Source organism: Tribolium castaneum, chromosome 2 (genome assembly GCF_031307605.1).
Source record: "Tribolium castaneum strain GA2 chromosome 2, icTriCast1.1, whole genome shotgun sequence".
NCBI classification, from domain to species: domain Eukaryota; kingdom Metazoa; phylum Arthropoda; class Insecta; order Coleoptera; family Tenebrionidae; genus Tribolium; species Tribolium castaneum.
Window position 1 is genome coordinate 14,030,839 of NC_087395.1, and position 15,169 is coordinate 14,046,007.

At 36.7% G+C, this 15,169-nt stretch overlaps 2 protein-coding genes across 2 annotated transcripts in view; both read left to right on the forward strand.

Annotated features, from left to right (window-relative positions):
• The window catches only part of LOC661612 (5-hydroxytryptamine receptor), a 37,513-nt gene extending 25,288 nt beyond the window's left edge, over positions 1-12,225 (forward strand). The window contains exons 3-4 of the mRNA XM_015983309.2: positions 7,993-8,236; positions 10,458-12,225. Of these exons, the coding sequence (XP_015838795.1) occupies positions 7,993-8,236; positions 10,458-11,340 (1,127 nt within the window). The 3' untranslated portion in view covers positions 11,341-12,225. The remainder of the gene's footprint in view (positions 1-7,992; positions 8,237-10,457) is intronic.
• Positions 12,226-13,335: 1,110 nt separating this feature from the next.
• LOC100141808 (uncharacterized) lies at positions 13,336-15,070 on the forward strand. Its single transcript, XM_001814250.4, has 2 exons — positions 13,336-13,511; positions 13,572-15,070. Exon 2 carries the CDS (start codon positions 13,577-13,579, stop codon positions 14,975-14,977), a length of 1,401 nt encoding a protein of 466 aa, XP_001814302.3. The 5' UTR covers positions 13,336-13,511; positions 13,572-13,576; the 3' UTR covers positions 14,978-15,070.
• The last annotated feature ends 99 nt before the right edge of the window (positions 15,071-15,169 follow it).

Sequence of the window (15,169 nt, forward strand, 5' to 3'; positions counted from 1 at the left end):
TTAGATTATAAATTTCGACATTAATCAAAATAAGGCTAATGCTCAACTAAATATAACCGATATGATACCGAAATAAATTTTAAAATTAAGCGCGACCTTTGCCTTACTTTCTAAAACTCAACTTTAATTAGTGACAGCTAATGACACTCCCGGGACCCGAAAACCGCTAAAAAGTTGCTCGACTTTTACAGAATTTAGAGATCGCTCTACATAGTTGTTCCAACTTTTGAACATGTGATTTAATAAATTCAAGCAACTTTTTCGTTGATTTACAACTAAATCATTCGTCCGGGTCGCAAATAAAGTAATAAAAAGCTTCTCTGAGGAAAGAGAAAGAGAACAAAGAATGTTTCCGAAAAGAGCACTTCAATTCTTTAAAGAAATATTGAAATATCAGAGGCATTAGTGTTGAGACTCTTATCGAGTCCCGAGCAAAAGTTTCATTATCTCTGAGAAAAAGAACACTCCTTAGCAATATTTTACCAAAGTTCACAACCCGATTTCAATCACGCAAATATTAATATTTCTAAATAAATGCAAAGTATCTTAAAAGCGTGTAAAGCGCTGAGTGTTTTCCGTTCAATCAATATCCTTAAATTTTTAAACGTCAGACTTAGCTCGGAGTTTTTATGCGTGATTTGTTCCAGTTGAAATGAATAAACTTTAAAATTCCTCAAACTTTCGCATCAATAAAGCCTAGTCACTAGTGTCAGTTTAATGCGAATGCACGGAAATCTAAAATGTGTCTAAAATTGCATTTGATGCAAACTTGGGAGTAATTTAAGTGTAAAAAATCGGGACGAACAAGTTTCCGAGATGACATAAAATCCATATTTCATGGCGATGCACAAAAAAGTACTTTGCTCGTAAAAACGAAGTCGAATTTTATGCGACTTGAATCATAATAAATACTTTGAATGCAATAAAGCGAATATTAATTAAAATCCATAAAAACGTCCGAGTGAAATTAAACAAGTTTGACAAAAGGAGAAGCTTGCTCTTAAAAGGATTGCAATCTGAAAAGCTCCACGAATTAGAAAAGAGGGTGTCAAAGCGTCTATACTAAACTTTGAACTTTTCACAGTCTTTTAAAGTATGCAATTTGTATAACGTTCATCATTTCCGAATTGGAAAAAATTCCTTCCAGCCTGCTCACTGATCAAACTCTAATTACATTTCCCTTTCAATGTTTAATTTGTGTTAACGAAAACAGAGAATAATTCCATCTGAGCCCCCACTTAAGACGATCCAATAACAAAAACCAATTCCCTTTTTCGCATATTTTCCAAATTAATTAGACAGGAAATATGACACCCGTGCGGGTGTATAGAGAATTGTAAGGGTTTCATTGCCACTAAAGGAAAAACGATTCTCCCCAAGGAAGCTATATGTCAATCCCTATAAGCATTTTGAAAGCCCCGAGCTTTTATTACTTTACTAAGGTTAAAACACTGGGAGAGAAAACCGCAATAGTGTCACCCCGAAAAAATATCTCCCGGCGCACTTTCCGAGAATTAATATGTAAACTAGCAAGGATTACAGTATTGTGGTGGAGATAGTTTACTAAAGTTGAAAGCTCAGATAATTTATTACCCGAGCAATTAAGCAGTAATTTGAAAGCTTGCGTGCGACTTTAACTGACTGAGAATTTATTACATTCCTGTTCTTCTGTTCGTTAAATAAAAATCGGTTAATTTTTTTACAATAACGCCTCACCCGTAATTTACAGCCGTCTTACATTTGCGGTTGACTCTTCGCAATAAATCACTGTTTTATTGCAACTCTAATGGCGAGTCTGTATTTTAAACCAACGAATTTCCTCGTAAATACCTTTCTTTACACCGAGAGCTGAAAATGCCTTGTGTATATTTTTCAGGAGATGTTTCAAAGTGTTGCGGCTTCCTTAATAAGATAATAAAATGACTTCAAAGCAACACCGGAAGCTTTATTAGCTTTCGAGACACTTTTACCACAAACTTGTTATAACAACAATAAAAAATAATTGAAGCCACTGGAAAACTCCAGTCGGACATATTTTAATGTAATTTAATGGAATGCATGCGATTTTTGCCACGAAATAAAAAAGTTTCCTTAAATATTTCACTAGTCGCTAATGTCTTTTTTGCGAGTTGCGACCTTTTATCGGCAAGTTTTCAATTCTCGCCGCACTTTCTTATTTCATTTGGAAGTTTGATTCTGGCATGAATCAAACAATTGATTTGGTGGAAAGCTCGGGAAAATTTCTTGTCAAGTTGAGAGTTTAAATCAAACTACCGCCTCTTATTTGCTTATGATACGCCTAATACAAAGATAAATCAAAGTTTGCGTTTAATTAAAACGAATTCAGAGTGGAGGAGAGCAGCTCGAAAAACCTATAACTCACTCAGATAATGTTGTCAAGATTGACAAATAGTAAAGATTAGAGGCGAGGAAAAGCCACAAGTATAGTTTGGACACTTTGATCGATTCCTCGAAATTATTCAACGTTTGATTCATTCCGATTCGCGTTGTTGGCAGAGTGTATACTCTGCGGATAACATTATTAGTTGATGTCGGCAGTGGAACTTATAGCTACCCTCATCAAGGCCTCTAATACCCTATAGAACTTATCCCTTTCTAGATATTTGCATCACGTCTCGCTTTTCAAATGCTCCACCAACGTGAAAAACTTTAGAACTTTGACAGTCATTAACAAAGTCTATACTTCATTAATCCCTCAAGATTCTTAAAGCTTTAAACCTGAAGTCGGCTCCAATTTCGCAACTGAAACCTCCGCTTTGTCCTCAAACGATCTGGTTAATGCAAATTTAATAACATTATTCCAAGAAAAGCCAATGGAAACGTTTCTAATTCCCCCGATAATTTTTGACCGTCATACACGAACCAAATCTGCACGATATCGGTATTATCAAACAACTAATGACGCTCCATCACTTATTCATAAAATTGAAATGTTACCCCATTTACCCACATTTTAGACCACGACACCTACAACAAACCTTGACATTCGGCGGACTACGCAAACCTGTTCAAGTCCATCTGAATATTTCACTTTCCACATTTCTCAAATTAATAATTCAGCGGACAAAGTTCAAGCATCAAAATTTAATCAGACGTCAATAAATATTCAGGTGCGCTAACTCGTAATTTTAAAACACACTTTTTGTTGGCAAGTGTTTTAAGCATTAAAAAGTTTGGAAGAGCTACATTAATAATTATTAATAATTATATAATAATAAGTAACAAAAGCCGTGGTACAAAAAAAATTAAATTACTTCAGAATGTAAAATTCCTATTAATTTTGTAAAATTTTTCAGTTTTTGGCTTGAAATGAGCTCTCCAGTCATATCGGCGTGAAACCCTAATTTAATAAACCACTTCTCGCGATATCTGCCACTCTAAATATCGAATTCGTGTAAGTCGAATATTTGATTAGACTTTGATTTTTGTCGGCATTCAGCAAGTACTCTTCACACCACCTTCAGTTCTCCTAAAATTCATGTTCCGGCTGAATTATTAACAAGCCAGCGTAATTAACTATAGCGCTCTAACACTACCCCTAATAATAAACTTAATAGAAACAACCCTATCGAAAATCAATATTTTTAACTCAATAAGGAACTTCCGGTAATAACATTAAACTTGCTCGAGTGCAACATCGCGCTTCGGCACTAAATAATCACTTCTTCGGACACATTGTAAATTGTCTCAAACATAAGTTAATTGAGCGCTGAAACTTGCCGCAAGAACAACAACTTACAAAATACGAAAAGTCATTTGCTTGGTCGTCAACAAAAGACTTGGTCAATAGCCGCAGCAATTAAATTGTAGCCAACGTCATCGGACAAGGAAATTTTTCGTGTCGATAACAAATTACCGCAACGTAATTGTTGTTGTTTTGTCGACTTTGGTGTTTTGTGACGTCCTCCCACATAATGAGGCTGGCGCTGTTCATTGCTCAAGTTTGTTTTCTATTTGTCGTACGAAGCTACCTTAAGATAACGCCTGAATAATCCAAGCTAATTGGAAATGAACCGACGGCTGGATTTCAAATGGGAAATCCACAATCAACTGTGCTCTACCCCCTTATAATGACTGGATCACTGTCAGATAATTGCATCATTGTTAGTTTTATTCGCACGGCTGTAACCGAATATTTGGCGGCTGTGGTCGCAGCTAAATAGTTTTTAGTTACATGTTACACATCGCAGATTTCACGTTTTTGCGAGGCTGGATGAGCCTAATTACAACACATTGTACACAATGAATTGGCTGTTTCGACTGCACTTTCAGAGGATTTAACATCGACACCGTACCACAAACTGAGCCAATACAACACAAATTTAAAATAAAATAACAAATAGGATTGAAAGTCAGGTCGAATTTTCATAATAGACAGATATTGAAAAATTAGATGTACCCCTTATCAAATGGTTTAATTAGACCGCAGACACGATAACTATAAATTTGCGCGCATATTGCGTTTCGAATTTAAATATGTAATCCTCATGAAACCGCAAATAGCTTTTCCCGCAAATTACATCTGAGTTAAGAGCAGCGAAATATCCGCGTTTCTTAAAATCATCTCATTTCTATGCAAGGCGTCAAAGGATACCTACAACAATTTTATATTGTGTAGCTTAATAACGCCTCGCTGTTTCCTGAAAACGTATTTCCTCTTAAAAATACATTCGGCACCAATCTTTTCAAGATTTGCATAAAAAGTGTATTAGGTAAATAGAAGAGACAAAGCGACATAAACAAGAGAACTGAGACGCACATTTTCACACCCCTAAGCATCCTTTGAAAAAATCGTATCCGGAAATTAAACCGAACGGCAATAGAACGCACCACGTGTAGCGTTTTAATTATGAAAGTACCTACTTGGCACGACGGGATTATTGGATTTGTTTCGCGCTAAACAAAGCGTTTACGTCTCGAGAAAATGAGCAAGGAACTAATTAATGCCAAATCGAAATTAATAATAAATTTTGCCCATTTTGCAAGTCCATCACCTAAAACAACGTCATTCCATCGCTCCCGATATTCTATCATCTTTTGTGACTCGGAAGGTTTTGCGGGAGAAAAATGCTTTATTAGTGCTATCAATCATACGAACCTGACGTACGGATTTTTCACCGTAACTCACTTTTAAATAAAACCGGCAAATGATGTGTGCATAAATCTTTTTAATAGAGAATTATCCACGAGTTAATTTTTACGAGTCGCTAACTACACGAGAATTAAATGTTGACGGTTAGCATCCGAGGAAAGCTCGACATGTGACTTATGCGCGAAATTTTCCGACCAATAAATTTCCTTAAGGATCGCGGATTTTCTCCGCAAATTGCCCACAATCAGTTATTCCCGACTGCGGGAGATTTAAAACACTTGACCAAAATTTACGTTTTAATTAAGCCGCAGCCTGATTTTGATTCGTCGATTCACTCGAAAAGGGTTGACAGCCGGTCAATGTTCATAAAGGGGTAACACATAACCTAATTACTCAAAAGCCTTCAGTCACGTTGCATATTCAGCTAATTTGAACTCAACTTGACTCCACGTAACCTGCAGGGGTCGTTGATATCGCCCCATCTAAGAAATTTTCAATTTCCCAACTTTAAATTATCAAATTTCCCACCCAGCGAACCAATTTTAAATAATTTACGAAACGATCCTTTAAAACTAATTAAAAACCTTCAAGTGCCACCAAGAAGGAATTACACAATGCTGATTTCGAAAATTACATTACACACATATTAAATTTGCGTCGTTGTACTTTATTGAAAGTCGAAATGCAAAAGCTATCGCTCTTCCCCTATCCTTCTATTCGTTCTGGTATTGACGGCATGTTATGTTGTTACCAAATGTGACGTCAACACTGCGTCCATATACTGATGGAGGAGCTCAAATGCAATTAGTCGCGTATTAATAGCCCACGCCTCCATAATTCTGACTTTTACTTGAGTACATAAAAGGAGTAAGCGACAATATTGGCAGGAATGTAATGAATACGCCAGCAAGCAGTCGGCTTTCTTATTTAACACGTTTCTTCCACAGAAATATTAACACCCATGCTCCTTGTTCATCAGACTGTTTTACATCACGTGCACCATCGATCAAAATAGAATAATTCGTGCATAAACAATACTTTTACCAATATTTCAAACGTAATTAACACCATCATCTATCGCAATAATAACGCAGACATGACAGATGTTCAAATTTAAATTCTGTTTTCAAAGTATGACTGACAACACATTTGCTGGTACAAATTATAATTTTGATTTGTGATATTTAGGCAACTTAAATTGTTATCTCACAAAACTTGTAAAACTGTCGAACCCATTAATGCGCTCCATATTTCGCAAATGTGCAATTTTCTGTTCATGGGATTTCGTTAAAATTTTATATTTAATCAATAGCCAATATTTCAGCTCACAAAACTTGCTACATTGTTTAGTCGGATAATGGCAATACAAATAAAGTAAACAAAGGTGTATGATTAAAGGAAAACTTCAGAAAGTTGCCGAGGGTTTTGTATAACTCGTAATATTTCAAGAGGGTTTAGACAAAGTTATCATTTTTTCTTTTATTGGAAATTTCATCAAAAGGAAACCTAATGTCGGACTCTAACACAATATGACGTTGTTTCCCAAAGAAGGTATAATCTTTACCATGAATTCATTATTTATACAAGGTCGGCTCAAAGTATTTTTCACTGTATGTCACCTATACTTTTATTTTTCTCGATGCAAGTGATTTTTGTAACAATTTTTCTACTATTTCTTTTAATAAATATTCATTAATTATAAATATTAATATAAATAAAATTAAAAATATTAAAATTGATTAAAATTTTATGATTTCGAGTATCATTCTACGACAAGGATGTTTTCGCAAGAAAGACGTAAAAAAATTATGCTATTTTATTTCGTTATATTTTTTATTTCGTATTTTTTACACAGAGCAGCATTTAAACATCGTCTGTTTTAGACTAACATTAGAAATAATACTTTAACATTGATTAGCTATTTAATTAATTAATTTTGACTATCAAATTTAATTGAAACGGCTGGATATAACAAAATAGCCAGGTATAAAGAGTTTAGTAGTAAACGCTTATTATTTCCGTGTGATTATTGATTTTTGAGATACGGTAAAAGCAGACTCACGTTGTAATGTAAAAACTTTGTAAAACGAGAAATTTCATTCAACTCACATCTCTCCTCAAGAACCAAAGACTTAGTTTATTTGTACGTTAAAAAGTATCCTTTATAAAACGAATGTTACGGAATTTTACAATATTGCGCTTTTCCGGCACGTCTCTTAAACGATAATATCCTCCATTTCAATGTAAATAATTCTTCACGTTTAAGTTTTCCCTCCCGTGGAGAATATACAATAAATACATTATTTATATATCGAAGTGGTGGTGCGAAAACCCTTATAAAAGTTTCAAAAAGCCACGCCCAAAGAAAGCGGCAAACACTTCGAACAACCCCTAAATGATTGTTAAAATTGTCTTAAAATAACATCACAAATGGCCGCTCAAAGGCTTGCTCGGAATACTAACTAACATTTCATAGAATTTACTTTAACAAAAAAGGTAGTTGTTATTCATTTTCATTGTAAAAGGAAATGTTTGTGTCGTATCTTTTGCAGCTTTACGACGTTTCCTCACGGAATACAAATTAAACAAATGTGGGAAACGAGGGAAAGCTAAATGCCACTCCTATTTAAATATGTTTAACACACCATAGAGTAAATAAAATCCGGACGAGAACGGTTTCTGACAAAAAGACAAAAAGCTCATTAATATGGAAGTGACTGGAATATTAAATCACGTTTCAATATGTTTCATATTCTCGAAGGTGGCACAAAAAGGTGAAGAGAGCAAATTTCAATTTCTAATAACAGTTCAAGTGCTCAAGAAAATGTATCGAATTTCGCAGTCTGAAAAATAAATAAAAGATTTTGCTTTAATTTCAGGGAACGTCTTTGTGATAGCGGCAATCCTGCTGGAAAGAAATCTCCAGAACGTAGCCAACTATTTAATCTTGTCCTTGGCAGTGGCGGATCTCCTCGTGGCGTGTTTGGTGATGCCCCTAGGGGCAGTCTACGAAGTTAGTCAAGAGTGGACTCTTGGGCCGGAGCTTTGCGACATGTGGACGTCCAGTGACGTCCTTTGCTGCACGGCTTCGATCCTGCACCTGGTGGCAATCGCCCTCGACAGGTAATTAAATCCGCCGTCACTTCTTTAATCAACCGAAAAATTTGCATCCGTACGATTTACTCACAAAGAGCTTTGGCCGGATTATTTTCATGTAGCGGTAAAGCTCGGTGTTCCGGTCAGCGCTTTTTGCAAAACTTAATACACCCCCGGTGCCGATTACGAAAAAAATCTCCCCCGAAAAGTATAACGCAATAATAAATCCTTTTACATAATCGAATTTAACGGAGCTTTAAACACCGGGGTATAATTTGATCGACAGAAACACAATTATCCTGAAAGACTGTTTCAGAAGTTTGTATTATCTACTGGGATTGAGTTATTCATTAAAGTGTCGAAGAATTCTTACCTGATTTCATTATGTTTAATTGAGTTAAGAAAAGAGATGAGGGAGAGACTTTAATTCGCTGCTCGGGACTAAAAGCGAGCCTCTGTTCACTCCTAACATGAAAAAATTGCCGGATTAGGAGCAACTTTCCCGCCCCGAAAGCTCCAACAAAAATCTCGAGCACAAAATAAATTAAACCGACTCGCAATCTAAGTTTTAATAAACAAAATGAATACAACAAATAAACAAACCAAAAGTTTCGCTTTATTTTAAAACACCCCGAAGGAAACAATCTCACCTCTGAGCTTCACTCGATCTCTGCCAAATCGGCATCGCCAAGAATGTTGGAGTGTCTTAGACAGAACACTCGGGTCATTAAGATAAAAGATTTGGAAAAATGCGAGAATTCTAAAGCTGCAATTAATAATTTCAAATTCGTTAATAGTTGGAAACTGCATTTGCTATTACCGTAAATTTCATTAAACACTTCTCTATTGTTTGCGCAGACTACACCATAATCCAACTTCGCGACTGCAACTTTTCGCATTTAAATAACAAAGTGCAATGAATGTTTTATTTTCCTCATATTTCAAACATAACAAATTTACTACCTCATTCAATATTCCTTCAATATTAGCCTACCATGCTTCTACAGACGTTAATAAACAAGAACGAGGTAAAACACATTTCCCTGCTGATATAACATACAAGTAGACATAATTCCGTCCTAATAAAATGACAGTTCTCATCACAGTTGGAATGAACAATTTATAATTTAAATGCAAAATGATATAAAGAGAAGAGAAAACGTAGTTTGTTTTTTAAATAAGATCGAGTGACTCAAAACCGTCTTGTGTTGAGTTACTTGAGTTTATACACAGAAATAGGGACTGTAATAATGCCAGGATCAGCATAAATATGGATTTGTATCACAATCAATAGACGAAGTTACCGCTCGAATGAGTTTTTCTCTGTGTATTTGCATAAAGCAGTCAAGTGTAAAACGCCATTTGAACCGGTCTCTTCGTTTTACACATGCAGACGGACTTTTGCTAAATACCGCGCCCAAAATTTCAGCAAACTCTGTCTGAATAACGCCGAGCTACAACTTGCCAATAATTTTACAGCAAAATTAATTTTAATGCTCGGAAAGTCAAAACCTTGGGAAGATTAATACATAATCATCGCTAAAGTGCAAATTCTAGTCAATTCAATCCAGTTGCAAGTCGTATGTCTAATTAAGAAAATTTCCGTTTTTAACCGTTTCACACCAAATACATATACAATACCATTTCTAGTGGTATTTCTAATTTGAAAAAATCTACGTTTAGCCATTTCAGATCGAGTGCAGATGAGTTAAACATCAACATATAATATTATGTATTTTTATTTGATAAGATGTATTCAGTTTTGTATTTTTAAATCCGTCGGAATTACTTTCCTCGTTTACTTACGAGATGTCTAGAAAGCATTTGATTTTGTCGACTTACCTTTTACCTTAGAAGGCAGTTTATGGTCGTCACAGGAGGTTAGATTAAAATAATTTTTATATCTATTTCTTTTCAAAGACAAAAAATAAAATACCTACTAAACAACTTTAGATGTTAAAATTATTGTTCCATATACAATATAAAAATCTATGGCCTTGATTTTTAAAGAAAAATCGTTTCGTATGCAGATATAAAAATAAACCTCCTTCAGTAGAACTAAAGAAGTCAAAAGCACCTCTTTAAATTCTCTATCACGAAATGCAATTTTACAACCCATTTAAAAATATGTAAACCGTTTGCAAGTGGCGTAATATCGCGTCCATCAGCAATAAACCCCATTCCCAATGCTCCGACATCAAGCCTCCATAAAACTCCAATTCCCTTTAACACTCGTTGTAATTTCTAGATATTGGGCCGTAACCAACATAGATTACATCCATCAGCGCACGTCGAAGCGAATCGGCATGATGATCTTCATAATCTGGTTCGTCTCGTTTCTAGTGTGCATCGCCCCTCTTCTGGGCTGGAAAGACCCCAAGTGGGACGACCGGATCCGCGACAAAGAATGCCTCATTAGCCAGGACCTCTACTACCAAATCTTCGCCACGGCTTCCTCCTTCTACCTCCCGCTCCTCGTCATCCTCATCCTCTACTGGCGCATCTTCCAGACCGCCCGGAAACGCATCCGCAGACGCCAGGTCATCGGCAGCGGCGCCAACACCTCGTCCCAGAACCCCGCCGCCGGGGGCATCGCCGGCGGGCTGGCCGCCGCCAGCGGCACCGGGGGCATCGCCGCCGCCGTCGTCACCATCATCGGCCGCCCCCTGCCCACCATCTCCGAGACCACGACGGCCTTCACCACCGTCTCCTCCAACTCCAGCCCCGAGAAGACCTCCTTCGCCAACGGCCTGGAGCCCGACATGCCCACCACCACCGACTGCAGCATGAGCTACCAGCCCCAGCACTACCCCGTCAAGAAGAAGTCGCGCGACAGTGCCGACTCGAAACGCGAACGGAAAGCCGCCAAAACTCTCGCCATCATCACCGGCGCTTTCGTGCTGTGCTGGCTGCCATTCTTCATAATGGCTGTGTTGCTTCCAATCAACGCGAACTTGTTCGAAAAATACGTGATCTCGATATTCCTCTGGTTGGGTTACTTCAACTCGACGCTGAACCCCATCATTTACACGATTTTCAGTCCCGAGTTTCGGCACGCGTTTAAGAAAATCCTCTGTGGGAGGAACTACGCCAGGAGGAACAAACATTTCGGGATCAGACATTTTCAATGATGGCGGCAAAGTGGTCGTTTCCCTTCGGATACGGAACACCCTATAGCTGCGAGATTGGCTGCTAGTGTTGCCGCAACCGCGGTCGCTTCAGGTCCAAGAAATGTGACTTTTAAGTGTGACTGATCCGACGAGAAACGATCACGGAGTTCTGTGTCTCCGATCGACTGTGAAAGTAGCAGTAGTGAACATGAACACAGCCTTGGTAGGAGAGTCGTACTCGAGATGACACCGATTTAATCCAAAACGGGTATACGGATATGAGCTTTTGTCAAAAGCACAACTTATGACTGAATTATTTATTTTCGCCCTTTTTTACCTCGAGACCAATATTTTTATCAAATGAAAGACTAAGTCAAAATACTATGTAAATAGCTTACCTATTCCTAAATATAACTAGGTCCTACTAGATGATAAAACACTGTAAATGCAATAAAGTTATACACTGAAGATTTTATTTGTGATGTTATTAGATCGTAACTAGGAAAATGTGATGTACAATCAACCAGGGAAAACATCGGGCCATAATCTACTCACTTTTTCAATTAATTACACTCCTCGTAGTAAATTATGGTCTGCCATAGTTTTGTAACAAGTATATTTATGGTTTTCCCTCTTCGATTCATTCTAAATTCGTTGGAAAAAATTCAAGAAGTGCTTCCCTTAATAGTATGTATGTCTAATGTGATATTGTTTCCTAATTAATTATATTATATAAAAACGAATACACACCGTTGGACCGTTGTTATCATCCTTTCGAGCCCTAAGAATGATAAAAACGCCAACACATATTGTTACTTTATTCTTCTATTTATTAAGTGTACTAAAATTTAATTAACAACACTGTATATTCATGTAAAAATTTAATAAAAAAATATCCATGTTAGAGCTTTTCATCCGAAATCCATCCATGTGAAAATATGAGTTTCACTAAATTCAATTAAACTGCCCTCGTATTTTTTCCGTAGGAAGTAATAAATAAAATGAGAAGCATTTATCAAGCGTACGAAAATATATAACGCATTTCCTGTTTCGGGAACTTCAAGGGCCCAAACCGATTTTTTATGCTCGACTTTTGATTAGTTTTACTTAGTCTACAAAGGGAGGATAAGTTGGCGCACCCTATTTGCAGTCAAAAGTAGGCCAACAGCATCTACTACAGTCCTGAAATAATTTACGTAATAAAAATACAATTCGATTATTTTTCATTACGTTGGCACGAAAGGCCTTATCAAACTGAGGATGATCCTAAAAATTCTGTTTACTGTAATAGAAATTATTTTAGCAAAATAATAATAAAATAGCAGTTAACTAACCCATTGACCATATTCGCAAATAGAAATAATTGGAGCAATTTTGTTCAATCACACAAATGCGGGTTTTAATGTCTCTGAAAAACCCACTTTTGCAAACACAGCGAGACGATAGGCGACAAGTTTGTCTCAAATTTCGACAACTTGATTCACAACCAAGGAGAAATGCTCTGGTTTCGTTCTGAGCACATAAGCCCCTGTTTATGTTGACCGGGGTGGTTCCCCTATTCGTACTAGTACTAGTGTTATCTAAAAAAATAGTTGAATACTGAATAATTAATTAAACAAACCTCTAACTACTACTACTATGAACTGCAACAACAAACAATAATAATATTACAAGGATATTTTTGCTCAACATGACTATTCACACTTGCAGGTAAAGGTTTTAAATTTAAAAACAACTAACAAATGAGTCCAAGTTTAAAAGTAATTATTTGCCAATGACATCTGTTTGCTCGTAATTATTTACGTCGATAAAGAATGCATTTTTCAGTAGTAATAAAACTTTCGTTTCGTTTTTAAAGTAAAATAATTAACAGCTCGCCTTACACTTATTCATGTCAAAGCTAAAACAAATTACAACCATTAACGTTGCGAATGAGTTATGTGAATTGCAAACGCTTAAAGTGCGATTATTTTTTATATTTTTGTACACATTTTGATGGCGTTTAACATCACTTAAAGGGTTTGGCCGAATTTTTTAAATAATTCTGTAAACCACAAACATAATGCTGCATAATGTTTGATAATAATAACTAGTGAAAAACGTACTTTAGATTAGATAAAACACAACCAAAATGAATGTATTGATCTTTGTGACTGCATTAAAAATTAAATAAGTGTCGCAGTGTATTTTAGGTATGTAGGAAAATAAATTCAATTTGTTTAAATAACACAGAGACCTTTCAAACATTATAGTAAAAATGCCAAACTACAAAATTCTCTCTGAAGAGGCATTAGAACAATTAATTTGTTCCGACTGTAACAAATACGTGTCATTTGGGACTCCCAGAATCGGAGGCGAAAAAATTATTTGTCAGCGTTGTGACCAAAAAGACGGTGTTCTACCTTTTTTTAACAAAACTGTTGCCACGTATTTATTCCCCTGTATTAATCGTTTTGATAGTTGTGATGAATTAATCTGTTACACAATGGTGGAAGAACACGAAAAAAAATGTAAATTTGTTGCCATCCACGAGTGTAGCGAGTGTGATTACAGGGGAAACGGTTGTCAACTCTATCACCATTTCCTGAAAAAACATCCTGACAACTTTCTAGAATACCCCGAGTTTAGTGTCGATTTACTCGAAAAGAAAAACTGGAATTACTTATATCGGGTCGGCAACCACTTATTTTTTATTGCCTACCAAATTCTTCCACATCGTAGAGTTTTGAAATTGTCCATGAATTGCATTGGACGAAACAAAGAAACCACCAAATGCCAAATTATTCTAAAATCATTGACCTCGAATAAAGAATACTTTCGAAGCAGTGAAGAAAATTTTCTTGAGGAAAAAATCGATATTTTAGAACATTTGGAAAAGAACAAAGAAAACGTGGTGGCGTGTCTGTTGAAGGTAAAACGGGGTGCAGAATTATTCACTTACAGAAGTAACAAGCCAGAACGTCAAGTTAAACAAATAGTGAAAGCCCTCAACAAAAATCTGTTCCCCAAACTGCTTTGCCCCTGTGGTAGTTTCGTGCTGCCCCCGATTCTGAAATGCCCCTCCAACCACGTGCAGTGCGAGTCTTGCGCCACCTCCTATTGCCCCCTTTGCAGCGACGTGGTAAATTGGTCGCGAGCCCCCGATTTGGAGGCCTTCCACGACATCATCCCCCTCCCCTGTCGCTGGCAGTGCGAAACCCTGTTACTCCACCCGGAATTGCGTTCGCACGAAAAAACTTGTAGCAAAAGACTTTACAAGTGTATCGAAAAGTGGTGTTCATGGAGTGGAAGTTTAAACGAGCTTATGAGACATTGGCACAGCTCCGAGCCGGTATATGACCGTGCTCACCAAGTGTACGGCTTCAGCGAAGGCCTCGTTGAATTCTATTTGGTATACAACAATGAACTGTTTTATTTAAGAATGGATCCGTTGAAGAATTCAGGCAGAAATTTTCATGTAAGGAAAGTTTCGAATGTGGAGACGAGAAATGAGGCATACGCGGCGAGCGTGGTGCTGAGGCATAACTGCGATGGGGTGGCAATGGAGAAAAATGCCGTCCTTAAATTTGGGGGAATTACCCGGCTGGGGAAGAGCTATTTCAGCCACTTTGGGGAGTGCAAAAATTATAAAATTATCTTTAACCTGCAGCTGACATAACGGGGGGATTTACCCGATTTGTCGCTTATCATTTTTAATCGCTAAGTAGATAATACAACTTGTGAATTAATTAATAAATAATATTTAATTATTGATGCATGTTTTTACTTCTTTAGTTATATTGGAGAAGGCCATGAACATGTTAAATTGCATAAATCCGCAAAAAATGATACAATTCAAAGCCTTTTTGGC